At 37.6% G+C, this 22293-nt stretch overlaps 1 protein-coding gene across 2 annotated transcripts; it reads right to left on the reverse strand.

Moving 5' to 3' along the window:
* Positions 1 to 2974: 2974 nt before the first annotated feature.
* On the reverse strand, positions 2975 to 19290 carry LOC112555058 (E3 ubiquitin-protein ligase RNF13-like). 2 transcript variants are annotated; one of them, XM_025223214.1, is made up of 12 exons: positions 19134 to 19290; positions 17044 to 17178; positions 16670 to 16756; positions 16212 to 16334; positions 13298 to 13388; positions 12243 to 12330; positions 11254 to 11362; positions 10662 to 10755; positions 9706 to 9786; positions 9044 to 9259; positions 8362 to 8477; positions 2975 to 8130 (listed from the first exon to the last, which is right to left on the reverse strand). In XM_025223214.1, the coding sequence occupies exons 2-12, from the start codon at positions 17149 to 17151 to the stop codon at positions 7945 to 7947; spliced, it is 1299 nt and encodes a 432-aa protein (XP_025078999.1). In that variant the 5' UTR covers positions 17152 to 17178; positions 19134 to 19290; the 3' UTR covers positions 2975 to 7944. The 2 variants fall into 2 exon arrangements, with proteins under 2 accessions (XP_025078999.1, XP_025078998.1); XM_025223213.1 differs by lacking the exon at positions 13298 to 13388 and adding an exon at positions 12624 to 12717 and having other exon boundaries at positions 19134 to 19289.
* Between the last annotated feature and the right edge of the window lie 3003 nt (positions 19291 to 22293).

A 22293-nucleotide genomic window follows, 5' to 3' on the forward strand; every position in this document is an offset into this window, starting at 1 on the left:
AAACTAATCAGCAGTTAGTGTGAAGCTTCTCACCAGGTAATAAATAGCTTGTTGCCGGGGAAACGTTGATATATGAAGCGATACTGTGTATATTCCGTCAGTCTCCTTTCATGTCTATTTTTATTCATCCTCCTTAAGGTAGGGTATTAGTAGTAGTATACCACAGCTGTTAACTAAGGTTACAACCAACGTTGTTACTAATCTGACAGCTGAAAGAATGGAAAACGCTAAATTGCAGAACGGAAAAACTAATTAAAGACTAAGGCTTTTTTTTAAAATGTCCACTGCTCTGCCTGGTTTCTTTTTTTCAGGTTCTGTACAAGGGTAGGATGTTTGTAGTTCCTGAGTTCCAATGTGGAATAGAAAGTAGATGGTTTGAGGCCTTCACGGACCTGTGACTGTAGTAACTGCCCTGCCAACGCCCTTTCCCACCATGCTAGTCTTTTTTCTCGCCATATCCTGCTCGTCTTTTTCATGATATTCTCGGTTCTTGTTATTTGGTTCTCTGTGTTTTTCTGTGCTTGTTTTTATTCATCATTAGTACTGTTGCTTATTCTTTCTTAGTTGATGTGTTATTTGTTTGTTTCCAGTCCCTCACATGCTGTCCGTGTCTCACTTTTGTTCTTAGGCGCTAAGAGCATACTCCTTCGGAGTGTGAGTATGCACTTTATAAATTTTACATTTGTTGTTGTTGTTTACTGCTATCAGGAGAGGTAATGGCGGAGAAAGGCGATGACTAGACTGCACATTTTACAGACCTAAGATGAACCACGTTCGTTTACTTCTCCATGGGACTCTACTCTCTTCCTTCCTTCTTCATCACATCAACACACACCTTACTATTTCTCACTACCCCCCACACACACATCACACAAACCCACATTCACCATTCACACGCCACACAACTACACACAAGGGACAGACCACCATCTACTACTACCGTTGTTCAAACCACTCTGGCATTAAATGGCTGTCCTAAAACTCCGCCGTCTGCAGGGGGTCATTTCGACCTGAGCCTTAAATCTCTGGCTTCGATTAGATACCTGAGACCACCCTGAATCCTCGAGATGTCACTAACGTAGCAGTATTTCCGTTAAGCACGAAATCTCGGAGTTAAAGGTCAGCTTTTTTGTGAATTATTTGTTTGCTGCTCATTCATTTTCATGTGGTCGATAATTGCGGGGTAAATAACTTAAAACATTAACCACTTCCACACTCAAGCTGAGGCAAGCTAGGACAGGACAGTCTTGAGAATACCCCTATGTGTGTGGGTGGGAGGTCGGGTGGGGTGGGGGAAAAGCGCCTGATTGCTGTGTGCGTGTTTTGAGTGGGGTGGGATGTGGGTGGGGTGGGGGGGTGGAATGGGGTGTGTTAGGGTTGGGTTCGCTACTCTGGGTTGCAAACAGTCGATTGTTGCTAACACAAACGGATCAAAACAGTTACCGGCGTAGGGGTGAGGACAAGGTCGCTGGTGGATTGTCCTTGCACTGTGCACACATGCATGCACGATGTGTCTACGAATGTTTGCGTGTTGATGTCGATAATAATCCTCCCTCGTCCTTCTGAGAACACTAGCGTCAGACCTATGTCTCGTGGTCCGGGTAGTGCACACCTGAGAGACCACGCCCACAGCGCCTTCAGATGAGTGACTGAGCTCGGTCGAGGTGTCGGGTACCTTCGGCAGACGAGACAGCTAACGGGTACCTGTGCGCTACACCATGGAGACTGCCGCTAACCATTGACAGACTTCGCAGTATGTCAAGTTAACGACACACGCGTGTGTATGTGTGTGTGTTCGAACTTATATCGCCTTCTTGATGTGTGTGTGCCTGCATGCACTCGAATGCATGTGCATCCGTTTATGTGTTTATGAGTGCGAGCGAGCATTTGCTTGCTGTGTGAGGGGATCAGGCGTGCTCATTGAACGTTCACAGGTGCTATAAAGGACTGCCACTGAGTTAATGAACATAGTTATAGATGAAATGTTGTCTCCTGTTTAGGATATTATCTGATCTTTCATGCAAACTGCACCAATGATGGCGGATGAGGTACTTTTATTAATACCATTATCGTGACAACAGTAATTACACCAAACCTTGGTGTTAGATTTTCCTGAAATTGTTATTTTACCTGGTATTTTTTATCTACTTTCATTTATGTAATATCTTGTTTGGCGGTTTTTTTTCCGACCACCCAACAAGCTTGAATTTCTCATACTACAGGCTCTGACAAGAAAATCTGTGAAAGTGCTAGACGCAAGGAATCTCTCATCTTGCTCTCTCTCTTGTAAACAGGGGCACGCACGTCTGCCTAAGCGCATTTTTAAAAAAATGGAGGGGTGAGGAATGTTTTCTTTGATCTGTAAAGGAGTACATTGTTATTCATTTCCCCTAGCAAGAGCAGAGAATAATACCAAATAATAAAACATGTTTACTGTGTGTGATGATGGTGAATGTAGAGACCAGTATATTGGAGCGCGACATTTTCTAAGAATGGGAATGTCTTATTCTCATTCTTTGTAATTTTACTTCCCTTGCAGTAAGCGTTCATTAGGGTCTACTATTTTGGGGCAACGACCCCAACCCTCCCTAAGCTGCTGAACGGGTATCTAATGTGAAGAAGGAAAGGAATCATCAAAGAGAAGATAGCACTGCCACCCAAAAAAAAAAGTTTCTAAGTGCTGTTTCGAAACGCCTCATTCCCCAACAACCAAAAGATTACAGCGACTTCTACTTTCGCAAACCTCACATATCCGGGTATTACAACAAACGTCTTCCGCATTTTCCTCAAAGTGTACATAAGTACACATGCAGATACTCATATGTGGTTCTGCTTTACCCTAAAGTAAGAAAAGTCTGACTGTTGATGCTAGCTGAGCTGTTTCACAAACTTCAATATTGCAATTAACCTTCAGACAACAAGCAAATCACTGTAAAGTAAGAATAACAAAGCCCTCACGGTTCTAAAGCGACACTTAATGTTACTCATAAAACTTTTATTGACATGCATGACTTTAACAAAACGGCACTTTACGGTTTCATGGTTACAGGAGCATGTCAGTGTTTTATTAAAAATTTGTAGCACTTTCAAAGTGACCCTGTCAGGCAAATCCAACAAATTGTTTTGTGACAGCTATCTGGGCTTTCGGGTTCATCTTAAACCCTAAAATGTTACAAACCAAAAACTAGCATTCCTACAAACATTAAAAAATAAACTGTAAAGATATAACAGAATCTTGATTTTCAACCAACGTATGTGGGAATTTCATGAACTGAGAATGCCGAAAATTTACACAACATTGATATAGGGAACTTACAGTTACCATTATCTACAGTAGGTAATTAATCCTGATGTTTCACAAGCACAAAGATCACAAAAGCACTTACTACACATGCAGGTGAACTGTTCAAAGGAGTTTTTGTGATCATGCCACCCACCTTATATTTTTGTAGTTTCTAGATAATTTTGATCTTACATAAGTCTGTGAATTTTTGAAAGATTCTGCATGATTTCGTTGAAAATGAAAATCCTTCTTAGTAGACAAATAGTGATGAATAGAATACAAGCCACAATATAATATTCATATTGCTTATTCAAACTATCACTTCACAACGAGTGATTCTAGTGAAATCCAGCTATAATGGAAGACTGTACATGTTTATGGATTATTCTGTAATAATCTTTTGGTGTAGATCACTGAAGAACAAGAACTTCATCACCTTGGACTACAGGAAAAAAATAAGAATTATGTTGCTGGAACTATCGGTCATGGAAATATGGGGCAAAACATTCAATTTCTAATAGCAAATTCTTTAAAAGATTTTTTACAATAGCCAACACCACAGTAAAGATCCTGGCACCAGTTGTAATGCATCATGACAGGCCTGTTTTGATGCCACTGTTCATAATAATACCATCAAGACAGGGCCAGAAATATTGTATTTAATCTGCTTGTACAAAATAAACATTATCAATTATACTCAATTGTACAATATTCCCATTTTCTCCTCTCTCTTGCTCTCTCAAACACAATTTACATTAAGAAATAAAAAGAACTAAAATTTTCTTTAAATTCCTTCTGTTATCAACAGAACTATCACAACAATACAGAAAAAAAGGTGCATAAAATGTGCAAACAAAATATTTTTAGAGACAGAGGTAACCACTGGATCCTATCTGATTACTGAGCAGTTTTAAAGATAAGCTTCAACTGCTACTTCTGACACTAGAGAAACAAAACAAAGAAAGATGAGATGAAATACTTGCTTCACTTACATCACACAAAAGCACAAAATCCCAGATTAAGGATCATGCAGCCTTTTTAAAAAATCTAGGTTTGTTGATGAACAGTTCGTGCAATAAAAAGTACAACTCAAGAGTTTTAATGTGAATATGCATCACAGGCAGCACAAACAAAAGCAAAGTGTCTTAAGGTTGAGAAGTGAAGGAATGTATTTTGATAACTAGTGCTAAAACTAGGCATATCCAATACAGTACTCTGTGACATGATGCTCAGTCATACAAAAATAAACAAAATTTGTCTTGTTTTAAAAAACAATCTACAGAGTTCAGTCAATCAATTAAAATATCTTTAATTAAAATGTCTCAAATACTTACACCTAAAAATTCAGTTAAGTCTTAATGTCTAAAAGAGAACATCTGCAAGTAACTTCAAATTATACTTTCTCATTCTGTGCATGGCAGCCTTTTATCCCCCTTAATTTTAGTGAGATTCTATGGTAATAAAATGTACAAGACACATAAAATAATGGTGTTATCCCTTAAGTAGAATCTTTTGACACTTAGACAACAGGAAACAAAGAATAAGATTCACAGTTCTATATCCTAGTTTAAATAACAACAAAATCTTTTACAATACCTTGCACCCTATGTCTGTCAGCAGGCTTTTTCTTTAAAAAAATCCTGCTTAACATAACTAAGCCATTTTTACATGCAACTACATCTATTTCAAATGCAACTACATTTATATCAAATACACCTACTTAAGACATTTGCTTACACATAGGCCAAAATAAAAAGTGGGAAAAAAATCAAAAACGAGTGCAAAGCTGATTTAACTAAAGCCCCTTCAAATCAATGATCATGGTCAATTTTGACTAACATAGGAGAGAGAATGATTCATAGGTTCAGACACCCTTTGTTTCCAAACATCAAGAAACTATGAGTGCGGTTTAATGAAATTAATGTGTGGGGAGAGAGGGAATGTGGGTGTAGTGTGGATGAGAAAGAGAGTGCATCACTCACAAGCAACATTTGTTTCCATGCCTGACAAGGAAGACAAGAAATGTAGGATTCATATCAGAATCAAAAATGAATCCAACCCAAAAAAATGCTTATGCTGCAAGATCTACAAACATTTAAGAATGGTGTCATATATAGAATGAAGAAATAAGACTACGTTAAACAAGAAATTCACTGAATAACATCTTCAGTGAAGGCTTCCCATCTGAAAATGAATATCTGCATAAAAATGCTGAATGTTAATGAGCCCTCAGAGGTAATAATGTTCGGTATTTTTAAGGACACGCTTAAATTACCATACACAAATCATTACACAGTTCCACAACCATTTAGTTGGTGACAGAGTGTTAACAATGTGAAACTCCTGTGAAAAAAAATGCATTAAAACTTCTACCGCTGTACAATTAATTTTATGGCCAATTAATAGCATTTAATGCCACAAAAATCTCGAGTAAATGCAGTTTGAAAGAAAACTAATTCATCATAATCAAACTGGCATAAAAAATATAAGGTGTCGTACTTAATCTACACAGAATGTTTTTTTTTAAACATCACATCACAAAAGGAGAGGAATGGTTGGGCAAATCTTAAATTACACAATGCCGCTTTAGAAACATTTATATGCTTATCCCAAGCCTCAGACATGCTTGGAAATAAAATCGAGACTCAGAAATTGCAAAGCATTAAGATGACATGCAGATAAATTTAAAAGACCCAAACACTACATGCCATAACTGGAGCAAGAATTCATGGGAAGTAAAATAGAGGCGTAGGAATGAACACGAACTCTACCAAACACTCAAATACATTAGTATCTTATCTCTGCGTCACAGAATCAACAAAGAAATACAATACTCGGTTCAAGCATACATATGCACATACACTGAAGAGACACACTAAGTAGCAAAATAAAAATCTCTGCAAGGCCTAACCCTGTTTTGGTTTTCAGCAGAACTGAACATAGCAAGCCATTTGGCTGACTTCATCAGCAATACAGAATCACAGGGTCAACCATTATCACTTCTTTTCTTAAAGAATGCCCTTTTCCAAACAGTCCACAAAAAAAAAAAACCAACAGAATACTAGAGCACAAGTGACAGCCATGGGAGGTGCAGCAGTTCTAGGCAAAATGTGTAAATCTATTATTTAGTGCCCTGAAAAACACTTTCCTGAATTAATCCTCCTTTTATTGGCAAAACACCTTAATCTGGACAAATATGCTCACAAAAACTTTTTCCATGCTTCTAATGCAGTACAGTTTTGCACTGTATCATACAGCTGTACATAACCGGGGCAACAACATTGATATCCTAATAATACCTTATAATCAATTATTTTTCATTCAAAAAAAAGTTCAGTTCAACAAACAGTAATTCAGTTTATATTTCATATGTCCTCCCATTCATCAGTCCCTTGTTCCTTGACTGGTACCAGTTGGGGGATGGGAACACACATTCATGCTCACACTTGCATTCAAATCCACAGGACCTTTCTCTTCGTCATCTGTGCCAAACACTCGGTTGAAATACTGTTATGAAAACACCCCAGTTTGCTCACTAGAGCAACTTTTGAATTCAAAATAATGTGAGGGATGAAGGAGAAAACACACAGCATTTACCTTCTCTGAACGTTTCACAAAGACAAAATACAAGTACAAAGAGGTACACAAATAAAATGCAGGAATTAGACTCTCTTCAAAAACAAGGACAGAATAAGTCACCCAAAGTGCACTTTTCAACATACAGGACACCATTAAGTTCTCACAATCACGTTAGTCAACTAAAGTAACAAATGGTTTCCAAAGCAGTTTGATGCACATGACACACTGTAAAATAAGTGCTTTAAGCTCATCAGTGCCAAGCTTTTTTGTGTTTGCACTGACTAAAAATCAGATAAACAATAACCAACCCTTTTGTAGCACTATAAACTGGAAATAGCATGTTCCTTATAAACATTTTATATCTCTTGCCTTTCAAAGCAACACTGTATTTTCCCAAATACATCAGTTGGTATCATGTAACTACACACATACACAGACATTTGCAAAAGGAACACACTCATGTGGTCTTCCCCATCACCCCTCAAAAATGCACACACATATGCAGCGCATGTACACGCACCATTCACACACACACCTGTGACTGGTGGGAGCGAACAGAATTGGTGTTTAACACTGAGCCAGTGAGAGAGAGAAAAACCAAGTAATTACAAATGATGAAGAATCAACTTGTAAGAGGTATTTGATGCTTACTGATGTGTGCTCATGCAACTTTATGTAAGTGCCTTGAATCCACCTGTTTGTGGGATAAGGTGCTCAATAAAAAAAAATCATCTATTTTTATTATCATTTTTTTTCTCTCACTCACCCCACTCCACCCCACCTCCCACACATACATAAAAAAACACACACAGCATAAAAATTCTTAAAATGCAGACTATGTTCAATGCTCTATATAATTTACAAGATTGGCACAAGACTTACACTCCTCCTACCTTAGTGAAATATCACAAAACTTTGGGAAGGGGCGGGGGGACTTAACTATACTTTTCTAACAGGAGTAATTTCTCTATTCACACCCCATTAATCAACACCATCTCCACTTTATTAGACTCCCACATTTAAAGGAAATTTCTTTTCAATGTGGTGACAACTTATCAACCACAAATTTTGTGAAGATCACCTTAAACTACTTGGTTACTGTTACGCTTCTTCCTGCCCTTCTCCTTCACTGATGTATCATCTTCACTGGAAGAAAATCCAGCATTGATAGACCCCTCTGCCCTGGCCAGCTGCACTCTCTCACAGGAAGCATCCATCTTGCTGCCAGAGTCAACTTCAGCAACTGTGGGCTGGCTGTCCGTAACAGCCTACATGAGACATACAATTTAGTATCAGAAGCACTATGGAGAAAATGTTCTGCACATGTATCCACACAGAGGTAAGAAAATGCAAGACATAGTAGATAAAACATAGTTCACAAAAAAGCCCCACATAAACATAACACTGAGCTATGCCTCTGTGGACCACACCAAGACAGAACTTCAGTAAAATGCATCAACAAGAGCTTCAGTAATATACAGCAGTATGCAGAGACCCACCTCTTCTGAAGACACATCCTCTAAAGCTCCTGCACCATCCAAAGATTCCAGAGAGCTGTCCTGAGCCTCATCTTGGGTTTCACTAATCACCTCTGTGTGGACCAGCACTGGAGGAGCTATATTAATATTTAGAGGGAAAACTGGATTATGTTTCTACAATCCCTTTTAAGAACTGCTAAATCAAGGTCATTTATGAACGGATAACTAAGCCAGATGTACAATAATAAAAGCTATCAAAATATTATAATAACACTTATAGACAAAGCCCTAATTTGAAATGTAAAAGATTACCTTTTTTAAAAAACCTAGACTCCTTGCTTTCAATATGTGATTCTTTTTTTGAGGTGCAAAAGTATCTAACATCAAAAATTTGTTTGGTGGTATCACAAACCAATAATCTACAGCATTAAACACTGCTGGAAACACATTTTTTTTTTAAATCAGTTTTTTTAAGTGATAACTTTTCTTCTCAAAACTACATTAAAAAGTAAGGCTTCTCATCAGTGACAACAACACTGAGATAGTTTAAACCATGCATAGACTAGGATTTCCAAAAATCCTTGTCTATCCTTAGGATAATTGTTCATATAAGCATTACTTCTTGAGTGTTCATAGGAAAGACAAAGGTGCAAAGTGATCAGCTCACAATGTGGGTGAATAGTGAATAAGTGACCACCAGTACCTGAATGTTCAAAGGTAGATCCACCAGATGTGCTAGGCTGGCCACTTCCACCTGCTAGCAAAGGAGTAGTCTCCCCAGGTGAATCACCATCATTTTCATTCTCCGACTCACTCCCAGACTCTTCTCTGTCACGACCAGGAATAACACGGCGCTTGCAGCAGGGGCACGTCTTTTTTCGCTTGGTCAGCCAAGGGTCAACACATTTGCAATGGAAGGCTGTGAATAAATTGTCTGATGAACTGAAGCCATTCTTTTTATTATCTTCATTAAAAAAATTAAATAAAGGTATCATAAACAAACCTTTTCCAAAAAGAATTCAACAATAAAAAAACCTTAAGTATTTAAAAGGTGACTTAAAGAATGAAGGAAATGCATACATTTATATACAACATGACTACAAGCCTTAGGATTTTCAAGCAAAGGGAACAACACAGAATTTTCAAAATTCAAATTTGCTTCTAGGTAGTAACAGCAAACTGCTAAAAGCTGACACTTTCATCAGAATCTGATGTCATACTTGATAAAAATGTTTATCAACAGCTCTCTAGATAAAGAGCAACATTTATTATTGTAACTGATGGGTAGCACTCTCTTGATAAACAGCAACATTTCTTACTATGACTACAGGTAGCACTCTCTAGATAAAGACTGATATTTCTTACTGTGACCGCAGGGTAGCACCCTGAGCTTCTCCCCTTCCTCATAGTCCTCAAGGCAGATGGCACAAACATCATAATGATCACCTGGTTCAAGGACAAGCCAGTTTCAAGACATTAAGAAAATTGCTACATAGACTCAACCAGGCTGATACTGCACCCCTTAATCATAAGTCTAAGTTTTGTGCAGGTTTCACTAACTCACCAGAACACATTTCTTTAAGTGGTGGGACAGAGCTTCATCATTATGGCACATGTTTCCAATGATTAAGCCACTACATATCTACATGTACACACATATGTGTGTGCGTACCCTATTTCAAATGAATGCTCGCACGCACAGTAAAACAAAGGCCTACTAATACTATCTTCTCCACTAAATATGCACTATATCAGTGTTTCTCAACGTATTGCGGACTGTAGACCACTTTACTAAAGTAAAAATACGGCAGACCACCAAGGCCCAAAATCAGTCTTTACTGTGAATTTCAAATTTAAATTGCCGCATTTGGTCTTATTACAATTCAAAACTAAATATACTTTTGTGACAGTAATATAGTAATAAGATTACATAACATTACATCCTTCACAAAGTACACATAATATTAAAAATAAGTGCACTGCATTACTAAGGGGTAATGAACGATGCGGTTAAATGGCACAATGCTCGCAATTTATGCAAACAAGAAGTTGGGCACTGATAAAATTAAAATGCATGTGAAATCAATATTAGCTAGCATATCTGGTGTTTTAAACATCACTTTACTGATATATATGATGACTGTCAGCCATGGACCACTTGACTTATGCGTGCGGCAGACAAGTGGTCCACGGACTACACTTTGAGAAACACTGCACTATATATAGAGCACTATGTATAATAAAAAATCAAAAAATAAATTCTTGTTCATAATGGTCTTTAATCTATCAATGGTCAAAAACAAAATTCATGGCCTACATACCCTTCTTATATTTCTTAACAGGTATCTTCTTCAAATGTTTTGCTGACAGCCGAGAACGACTGCGGCGACGCATGTCTCTGGCCCAGCGCAATAACTGCATGTAAAATAAATTTTACAGCAATCAACAGAATGTGAAAGTTTGGCTGTGATGAGTAGTGGTAGGTCTAAAGTTGATTCATATATGAAGTCTTGTGTCTTATGTCTGAGTGTGTGTATCATCCGGACATCAATTTTTTTTTTTAAAATAGATGTCATGGACAGGCAGTTGAATATGTCCGTTTTAAGCTATGAAAATCCAAAGGACACCAGGGGGTTGTTGTGGTTTTGTATTTGTCATAGCCATGTGAGAGCAGATGTTTGTATGACATACTACACAGACTTCAGTTACTTTTACACCATTTATCTGACAACAAAATATTAACTTAATAAATAAAATACCCAAGACTGCTGCTCATTCCACATGGAATAAACAGTAAAATATAATGTTAAATCCACAGTTCAACAGTCCCCTGTATATGCAGGTACTAATGCCTTCTACTGATTGCTGCATTTCGAACAGGTGTGCTCTATACAATATAGAACATTAACTCACCATAAAGATTGCCATTAATGCAAAACAAGTTCCCACAACAACTGCAAAAGGCCATAGGTAGGCACGAAAGTCATAGTCATAATTTTCCTTGATCCTGATAAGAACAGTTCTGTCAGAACAAATCAGCCATAATGATTTTATTCACAACAAATTTCACACTGTTCAAATTTCAATACATCTCTATCAGACTATCAATATGGTACCTCTGATCTCATAAATGAGGATACAAACATACATCTACAGACACAAATCAGGTGATCATTTACTGGTTTGAAAGAACCTGTAAGGCTACAGGGTGGTTATATATATGCACACATATGTAAAAAAGAGATCTACATGATTTAATGTACAAGCCTGCATACTCGTGCATATATGCAAAATTAAAAGTAAAAAATGTACGAATGTTTCAAGGTTAAATTGGCTATCGGTGCAGAAAATAATTATTACCAATGCCCTGCATATGCCATGAAGATAAAAGAACCTAGCTCTCTCTCTACACCAGCTTCAACATTCTTTGAAGTCACAAAAAAGACTTGCAAAACATGCTTTGAAGCAGTGACCTTCTTTAGTCAAACAAATGACACAATTATAAAACCTCCCAACAATTGTATGCATATTCATGTCTCTTCAATGTAAAATAAATGTTTTATAATTATACAATATTAACAGATTATGCTTAAGCTAGTATTGTTATTGATGGTCCTTTTCTGCCCATAATCAAGGCCAAATTTTAAGATTTGGTCCAAATAAACACTGTCAGCAAAGTTAAAAGCTCATACGTGTTTTTATTGCTACTACAGGACACATAAAATCATTAAAACTTTATTTTACTAAATATCACCTCTGCTCTTCTCAATAAGAAATATGTTCAATCTGGATTCACTTCAAGATTTAAACTGATAACAATTTTTTTAAGTCAACCTTTAATAAAACAAAACCCCTTATATTAAATTAATCACATTCAAACAGTATACTTTCTCTATCTTTACCTGGTGAAATTATAGCTATAGTTGGAATACAGGTGCATGGCATCATGGTAGCCAATAAAAACTGAGGGGATCTGGACTCGAGTCCCATCTGTGAAAAATTTATGAAGAGTACTTGCAGTTACCAATCTAATCAACAGCAATCTTAATTTATTAAGGCTAATTTATTGCACTTTCTCTCTCACTCACACGCACTTTCACTCACTCACACTCATGCACCTAAACACAAAAATTACACCTAACATTACAGCAAATCTTTCTTAAATAATGACACTAGTGATCATCACAAAAACTGCGCAAAAAATTATCCTTAATAATGGTGAACTTTATGCATGTACATATGGCAAAACACAGTAATTAAACCCTGGTCTTATAATGACTTACATTTCGGATCACTGGTCATATCATCCAATGTATCATTTCCTTGAAAATTATGTATAATAGCAGCTGAGTATGTCTTTTCCTGTACATTAAGTACCTGTAAATATAGTATCACGTTATGCGTGGCATCTACATGACTATGAGATGCACACATTGATGGCTCTGTTCTCTGCATGGTGAAGCTGCTCATGACTATTGTGGACCAAACAAAGAGTGTCACGAAAACGAATTTTTGTCTCAAAATGATTTCAATTTTGATTAGATGTTAGCACTTCAAAAAATATCCTCCACAACAGCACAAAGGCTACACCAAACAGAGAGCATTCCCCATTAACCCAGACAAGGCAAGGGAATGAGGTAGCTCCAAGCCAGACTATGCAGTTCCATCAGAGTGTCTGCACTCACTTTATGCTAAAGCAGTGCAAACAAACCTCTGGCAAAGATAATCAAGAATGTTAGAAACAAAGATCTTGTTCTTGAAGCAAGTACAAACAGCACCATTCCTGAATCAAAGAACTATTAGACACTATAAAATTTTTAAAGTCTGCAAATAGTGCTGGCTTCATGGAATCCTTGAACCTCACTCCCTTGCATCTTGTATTTTCATAAAAACAACCCAACAAAAACTGAATCTGGTAGACAGCACTGAGTAAAAACTGAGAGTGATTACAACTTACATTCCCCTCCTCCCATCGCCACTAGTTCATCATTATTTTCTGAGTTATGTACAATAGCCCCAGAAAAGTTGGCCTTCTGAGCATAATAGACCTGAAACAGCAACAGACATACAAGAAGAGACACTTAGTGAAAGACACATGAACATTCTCATGGTGTAAGCACACACCCTGACATGCATGCATGCACTCCGGCATATGTGCAGGTACAAGATATGTCTGCAAGTACAACAACCTGAAGACAAGGCTGGCAAAAGATTAAAAAAAAAAAAGCTGTATCACTGGCATAAACCCTGTTAGCTTTCATTTACAAGCAGAATGTTCTCTTCACCTCTCCTCTACCCCCACAACATGCTTTCTTTGCCTTGTTTCTGATGCATCTCCTACTCTGCATTGAGTGTGGTGTATACCATCATTTAAGAATGAAATGCTACACTGCAAAAACAAGCCCTGTTTGAAATATCAATATGCAGTAACACCTCTTTCATAAAACTCTCTAAAATCCACAAAAAACAGGTCATAACTGAGAGGGAACTTTATGCACCTCTGAATTCAAGTTCACTTATTTAAACATTGAAATAAAGCTCTTAAAAACCACGTCAAAATGCTTTTTCTTTGTCATTTTTGCTTGGTCATATTTATTTTGTCATTGTTGTGCTTGACTGAAGTTTTATAGGGGAACTAATTCTCCAGGGAAGAGCAATCTATCAACATACATGCACTTTGGTGGACAAAGACCCTCTCTTAAAATGTACTATTTATATTTTTGAACATAATTGCTGCAGTTAAGCACAAACAGTTGGCCATAAAAACAATATTTCTATGAAACTATAACTTCTGCAAAAGGTTGTTTATGAAGCATAATTGACTGATGTGACAGTGAATTGACAGTTAACGGGGTGGTCATTTCGACAAAAAAACATATTGCCCTAGCTATACCAACCTTCCGCCTGAGTCAAATCAACCTCATCATGACTATACTGTATCACGTAAGACTATATCTTCAATACACCGAAAGCCAGATCGACCCAGGCCCAATGAATGCCCAAGCAGTGATACTTGTTTGATGTTAACCGAACATTTAATAAAAACCTCCAAACTAAAAAATAATGATGACCAAGTTTTCATTAAAACTTGATTTAAGAGAAACAATTGTTTAAGTGACATTGTGTAAATGTCCGTATATACATTTAATATGAACCTCCAAACTAAACAATAATGGTGACAAAGGCTTTCTAAAAAAAAATTAAGAAAAAATTGCTTTTTCACCTTTATCTGATTTGTTCTCTAAATGGATTCAACTTTTGATATTGGGGCATAGTAGTCACAATGGGTCAACTCAACTCTGGTGTGTGGTATACTTTATTGGAGTGATATGGTTTAGGTTAAAATGACCATTGACCAAATGAACAAGCAGTCAAGATTCAACATGTACTTAAATTATGAATTCTTGTAATATAGGGTGGGACGGTCGGTCAGAAGCAGTTTATTTTAAAGAGTACTTAATTTTTTTTTCAAGATGCTAGTTCTGCAAAAAATAAAGCAGTTAAGTAGAAAGAAATAATAATGATGACATTTGTATAGCAAAATATGTCTGTGAAAAATTTGTGGGTCATAATTAAGAGGGGATCGTAATAGGGAAGGTCCTAATAAAGAGATTTTTACGGTAGTAATAACATTTTGCTGAGAGGAGCTGATCAATTATTAATATAAAATATAACATAGTAATATGAAAGCAAAATTCTCAAAGTTGCATGGCAGAAATCTTGGGGTACAGCAAAAATGAGGAGGATGCAGGCAAAATAAGGAATTCCAGAAACCCTATGCAGTAGAGAGAGAAGATTAAAAAAAAAAACTGTTGGCTGACACAAAGCAGAAAGCCTGAAGAGCTGGAGGCATAACGTGCACAATTTTAAACAAGAAAACACCATTGGGGAGGGGTGAGATGCAGTTTCATTTGCAGTGTATCACTTTACAGCTCACACCAAAAGGACTCAGTGTGCAGTATGCAGCTAGCATCTTAGCAGAATGGCCAACTAAAATAATAAATTATGAGCAGTTTAGCTGACTGCTAGGCTAGCTGCATTCTATTCACCTGGCCCCTGCCCTTCAGGAAGAACATGGTTGGATAAAATAACAGAAGGTCATCAGTGCAGGTATCATTACTGTAGCTAAGCTTGAAATGGGTGTGGATGACCCAGTCTCTAATATCTTTGCAAGATTCATTCTATTTTTTTTTAAACCTCATTCAATAAGAAATAGTAGTAGTATTGTTAATTCCATACTGAACTTGCTGGTGCAGTTCAAATTAACAAAATTCCATACTGAACTTGCTGGTAAAGTTCAAATTAACAAAATATTTTTTCCTCCCACGTAGAACTCATGCGAGAAAAAAAAAAATTCATAAAAAGAGGTCACACGGAAAAGCAGGAGGAGTATACAAGATGACACACTCTCAGTACAAAATCACTCGATGCTGTTACCACTTTAGCAAGCTAAACTGGCAATGGAAAGCAAATTAGACACAACTAAACACTTGGTAACTAAACAAAAAAGTACACTCGAAATAGTTCAAAACATCTGGATCAGATTTCACATAAATGATTAGGCATATGCATCTATATTTTCTTTAGCATTTACAAAGATTTTTATATGTGCTTGATTATATTATGTATAGGATATGTGCATGCTCTCTCTGATATACAAACATACACACAAAAATGTACTATTGTGCTTTCTCCAAAATACAGTGATAAAAGCACTAGGTCATGAGAATTTATTTTTAAATTTTTTCAAATATTATGACCTACAATTCATTACAAATTATTTTGCACTTTAAAAGACTTAGCCTCCTCCAAAAGATGTTTTTTTAAGTCAGACTTAAGAGGATATACAAAAGTGCGAACAAAATGCTTACCTTTTCAGCAAATTCGCAGCCTCCTCGAGCTATAAGGGCAATCCAGAGATAATTTCTATCTTTTGGAGGAGGACTCACATCCTTGCCACATGCCTCGCGTGGTATCACATAAAACAGATGTCCCTGGTATAGTAAAACCATACAGCATCAATTTCTTTCACGTAAACTCATGCAGAAATATCTTCCTCTCCTCTTCACCTACTTCATCAATTGTGTATGTCATTTTCATATCTCATATAATAAAACTGTAATGGACAGGTCTTCTGCTGGTTCTTTACTTTCTCCCTTCCCAATATATAAATGACCAGTAAAATAATCTTACAGAAAGCATCACTTCGTCCCCCACCCACCCTCCCCTCTTAGGTGTTATTACTTTCCTTTCTTTCAGCACATACATCACTGTTATCACAATTCATACTGGTTTTTATAAATTCATAACATGAGATAGATGTGCTTACAATCAATCCTTCATCTGGAAAGTCAGATCCAAAGTCAGCCTGACGGTCAGCAAAACTTGAAATAGTTTGGTTGGTCTTCATATCAATCTGAGTTGAAAAATGGAATTGTAATGACATCCAGAAAGCAGAATACACATCATCCAGAAAACAAGTATCTACATTCATGTGACACTATCTAAATTATAACAACAAATTTTAAGCAGTTTATCCTCAGGTTCATCTCAGATTTCATGCTCTAAAGTTTGTTTCTTTTTATTCCAACTCTCTCTGCTTTAAAACTTTTCAACTTTAAAAAGTCAACATTTTTTAAAAAGAGTGCAACACACAAACAGCTATACAATGTAGAAAATTAATTTTGACCACAGTATACTTACCACACTCACTTCAGCATTCACAAGGCTATGGAACATGACCATAAGGTTGAGGACTGCAAAAATATACAGACCAGTGATGTGGCCTGGGATTCGACACTCACCCACCATTCTACAAACGTACTGTATGGTTCAGACCTGCAAACAAAATGGAATTTGCAAACACACTAGATTTCACTAATGTCCTATGCAGTGCAGAACTTCAAGCAGGATTTTACTGATATTGGGAGTAAAAAACAAGCTGTATTTTTATTTTAGAGCCAGTTGACTGCATAAAAACACATATAAAATGTATCAATCATTCTACTTGTATACAATAATAAATGCAAAATTTGTAAGGAGCATACTCACACTCCTAAGGAGCATGCTGTTAGTGCTTAAGAACAAGAACAAAACATGGACAGCATACGAGGGATAGGAAAACAAATAATATATGAACTATTAAAAAAATCAACAACCATACTAAATGAAGAATAAAATCAAATACATAAACCACAAAGAGGAAACAAGAGTAATGTTTATACACATTGAGCTTTTCTCGTCTAAAAATTCATAAAATATATATATATATTTTCCACTGATCGAATTTTGCAGAAAATCCACAAAGAAGCTAAGATCATGAATCATTTTTCCCATTAACTTCTTATAAAAACCCGCTAAAGGTGGGGGATTACTGCATATGCTGACTGAGCATTGGGGATGAGCTGGTGCTCTTGTAAGCAGGGCCAGAGCTGTGTCAAAACTACTTTCTCTTTGACCCTTGAGAGTAAAGACACTGGGCGATAAATGTTCAACACATTGACATTAAGCATGGATTTTTTAAGGAGTGGCTTCACCAGGGCATTTTTAAACAAAGACGGGGAAAACACCTGATGACAAGCTGATATTTATAATGTTTGTGATGGAAGGAAGTAAAATATCTAAGCACTCAAGAAAGCCTGTGGGTATTGGGTCTAACTGGTATGTTGTTGGCTTGGCTTTCAGAAAAATCGCCTTTATATCAGTATGAGACTGGTCAAAATTTGATCAGAGAGCATCCAAGAAGAATATCACAGGAGACGCTGGCAGGCACTGATATCAAGTCCAAGAATGACAGAATGTCCGAAATCTTGTTAGCAAAATAGTCACAAAACACTTGCAGCAGCTGTGAAGCAGGATAGGCAGTGGGCAGCGGCATCCAGTCATTCGATAGCATATGTGAAAAAGATTTCTGGAGGAGGTGCAATTATTTATTTGGGCCTGAATGTCTTCACCTTGTTGACACATTTTGCAACGCTTTGCTTGGTGTTCTGATAAATCTCTGTGGATGGCGAGTCCAGTCTTCCACCAAACACGATAAGCTTGCTGGCGAGTACATACAGGTCATGGATCTAAATACGGACCTGTTTTCCTTCCCCCCTCCTCCCCCCGTTTCTTTTTAGTGGAAATGTAAACTGAAAGACTATGTACATAAAGGGAAATGGTTCCCCTTTCACAAGTTTTGCTTCCAGTCTTCATGCAGTAATTTAGGTTGAAAGATTTTAAAATCATTTTTAAATGACACATCGTTTATAAATTGTAAACATAATCATTTCTTGATTAACTGTCACTCTCAAATGACTTACCGCGATCTTTGAACTGTACGGCAAGCCTCTGTTTTTCCTGTCTACTGACAGTTTATCAAGATTGTCTACCGCGTAGTAGTAATGCATTGTATCACTATTATCGTGTGACCTTTCTGATACAAACAACTGCTATAATTGTCATGATTACTTCTGCGTTGCGTTCTCTAGTAATCTTCTGATATCGGTACTACCTGTTACTGTTACCAGTCGACGAAGTCCAAGCAAATCGAATATCACGACAAAATAGTATTAGTAACATCTCAGCGATAGTAACAATAAAGAGTATCACATGCAATGTCACAAAAATGAATTTGAAATGTCCATAAAACCAAGAAAACGAGACGAAAATAAAAACCGGAAGCAAGAAACGTGCAAACAACACGTTAACACAACGGAATCGCAATCTGGACACATTATCATCAGTAGGTATCACCTCAGCGTATTAAATTGACTGTGTTTGAAGCATCTTCTTCAAAAAAAGCTTCTTACCTTTTTATAGCAGGAAGGACGAACCTAATCCTGTGTAGGAGCGATACAGAACAGGTCTTACAGCTCAGACTACGGTGACAAACAGTAAACAGGTTCGACGCCCAGTTAGAAATTGTAGCTCCATGATGGCGGAGACTGTGATCACGTGACCATAACACAGCGACACTATTGGGAGTGCTCTCCCTTTCTTCTTGGCGCGAAGAGTTGTTGTGGTGAGGAGGAGGAGGCAGCTGTTTACATTAAGTGACGTGCGGAACTTATTGTGGGCGTTTTTTAAAATGGTTTCGTCCGTTCGAGGGAAGGTACACATGCTGACTTTTACAAGCGGTCAGTTTTCCCTAATTGCTACCCTGACCCTGAAGCAGGGTGGAGATCACAGGTGGTGTCTACTATATCTTAGCAATAAAACGTCTTTCTCAGCCGAGTACTACTTGCTGTTGGAATTTAGAAAGCTGAGGTGAAACGGTTTACAACTGAACATTCTGTCAGGGTTAGGACCGACAAATGAATGTATTCTCCATAAACTATAGAGAGAGAAAAATAAGGGAGAAAAAGACGAACAGTGGAAATGACACAAACATAAAGACAACTGAATTTTAAAACTTATGTTTCATTGCTTTCGTCGGTCCTTATACGTATATCTTTCTATACTCATAAGGGATGATAATATTCAATATTTTCAGTTTACTCCCCTGCATGGTGACTGACAAAAAGTACACGTACATCTGTTTTTGGGTGCAATGTTCGTACCCAGCGGCGGCGTTTTGGGGGTGGCAAATGGGCCCTCTGGCCCCGCTCTCGAAGGGGCCCCGCGCTTCAGCCCCGAGGTCATCTTTATGACTTATTGCTAGCTGTGTTAAACAAGTTGTGACAAAAAAATTGACGTTCAGAAAACACCTTCTAAGTTCTTATTAAGCAAATTATTGAACCCATGTCTTCACATTAAACCCGACAATAATAACAAGCAGTTTATTAAGTTATCGTCACCTAAAAACCTCTACTGTAACAAATGGTGGGAAAGGTTACGAACAATTAAAACACTAAATTCGTGCATTATTTCGCGAAATGGATCCAGCCTATCTAACTGTATATCAATCAGTGCTTCCAGCTTCATATCAATAGGGATATTGATACACGTACTCCATTACCCCGGCCCCGAGCGGATGGTCTGCCCCAGGCCCCGCGTGTTCCTAACGCCGCCATTACAAATGGGCAACAATTATTCACACCTGTAAAACAGGCCCATTCACCATCTACAATAGCGGCCCCAGGGTCCTTTTTGTGTGTGTGAGCACGATAAGATGATCAGACATTGTAGATCACTTTCACATTCAGTCTCGTGCACCTATAGCTCTTCGCTCCAAGTGAAGATTTCAAAAAATGGGTGGACATGTGCTGATCATCTTTGGTTGTCCTAACGGGCATAATATCGTCTGGATTGTGTAACCGATGTGTGACAGTTATTCGAGATCTGTAAGCGACTTCTGCACCTTGTACGTACCAGAATGTACATCAGGGATTCTCCCCATTCAATATAGAAAATTTGCTAAGTTTGCCAATTTGGGACATGCAAATGATACATTTTTGAGAAAACGGCTGCCACGGATCTGCAGTCGTTGACTTCTTGAAGCACCAGTCTGTCGCAGTTTCGCTTCAAGCAGCACAGTCTCCTCTGACCAAAGGGATCAGTGTGATGACAGATGCAAGGCACGCGCGTGTACTCCTACTTTCCCTCGAACGGGTGAAACCATTTAAAAAAAAAAAAAACGACCACAAGAAGTTCCAGAAAAGTTTGAAGCCCTCTAGTATTACGTACTTTATAGTTACTTCGATCTTTGGTTGTAAAGGGTAGGGATGGAACAGCTCCCAGGACTTCCCTTGTATACTGAATTATGTCTTTGTTTGTAGAGGGTAGGGGTCGACAGCTCGTGTAGCCCAGACCCTTCAATCAGTTGCTCTATTTTTCGCTAATTATAATATTTATTATCATCTGTGTATCATTCCTTTCATTTACGCTATTCAAATGCTTCATCGCCTGGACACAGTATAACATGGTTTCTTGAAAGTAGGAGGGAAATGATCCCATAGGCACAATTTTACTTAACATTTTAATTCATCCAGCTTATTCATTTCAACCTGTATTTTTATAAGAATTGGTGCGCGTATAGTTGGATCATTATTGTAAAGCGCCTTGACCCTTCCTTTGTTGGTGGGGATGGTGCTTATAAATTAACTATTATTATTAAAGGGAGTGTGTATTTTTAGTCTTGACCAAGATTTCAATGTTTGCTTGTTGCAAGATAAGAGGCTACCAAAAATACCCCGCTTTGTTGAATGTTGTTATTTTGTTTTAATTCATTGTATAATAGAGACGTGTTTCACGAAGACTAATTTGTATTTCACTCCCCCAACAGGTTACTGTGCTCTTAGCTTCGACGCCGTCACATTAACTTACAATGATTTATCTGTGTTTTCTGCTGGTTCCGGTTTGTGGACAAATAATTTCGAATACTCGATCTTATGTCCTGTCCGAATTTAAATTTCACGCTATAATTCCGGGTGAGTCATTGTCAAATGGTATCTGAACTTCCCTTTTCCCAGAAGTCACATCCACCACTGTGCATGAAATGAATAATGAAACTAAAAAAAACTACATATACTGGTTTTAAAAAAAAATAGCGAGCACATGGTCCCCCGTCGCCCCACGTACGTGAGCGCCATTGACCTTCTGCACCTTGCAATGAACTTGTTCTACTTTTTTTTTTTTTTACTGTAACTAGAGCACCTTCCCATGTTTAAATTGCCCACTGGGACAATAAAGTTTGTCATTGTCATTGTCATTGCCTTTCTAAGTCCTGTTTCTAATCTCCATTTTCAGTACACATTTGTACAGTGCTGATTTGAGTGGTGCGCTGTACTAAAGTTCTTGGACAGCATACGATACTTCACTCCCTGATACTTCATTCCCAACGACCTGAAAAAGGTTATGGAACGACCTCTACCTTTACATTACATTCATCCACATAATTAAGCCATCTGCCTTTTGCGCCTGCAGTATCACATGTTTGCTGATGATACACAGTTGCTGGCTTCGTTTCCCAGGTCCAGCAGGTCTGCACTACCACATAGCACGCAAAAGATTTTGTGAAAGCTGGGATGG

This window comes from Pomacea canaliculata, linkage group LG14 (genome assembly GCF_003073045.1).
Source record: "Pomacea canaliculata isolate SZHN2017 linkage group LG14, ASM307304v1, whole genome shotgun sequence".
NCBI classification, from domain to species: Eukaryota; Metazoa; Mollusca; class Gastropoda; order Architaenioglossa; family Ampullariidae; genus Pomacea; species Pomacea canaliculata.

Excerpts from the sequence above, each read along its gene's own strand:
- LOC112555058 (XM_025223213.1), bottom strand. The coding sequence starts at position 17,151 with ATGGTGGGTGAGTGTCGAATCCCAGGCCACATCACTGGTCTGTATATT. Across the intron at positions 8,478-9,043 it reads ATCTACCTTTGAACATTCAG|CTCCTCCAGTGCTGGTCCAC; the intron begins GTACTGGTGGTC and ends ATATTAATATAG. Across the intron at positions 8,131-8,361 it reads AGGATGTGTCTTCAGAAGAG|GCTGTTACGGACAGCCAGCC; the intron begins GTGGGTCTCTGC and ends TGTCTCATGTAG.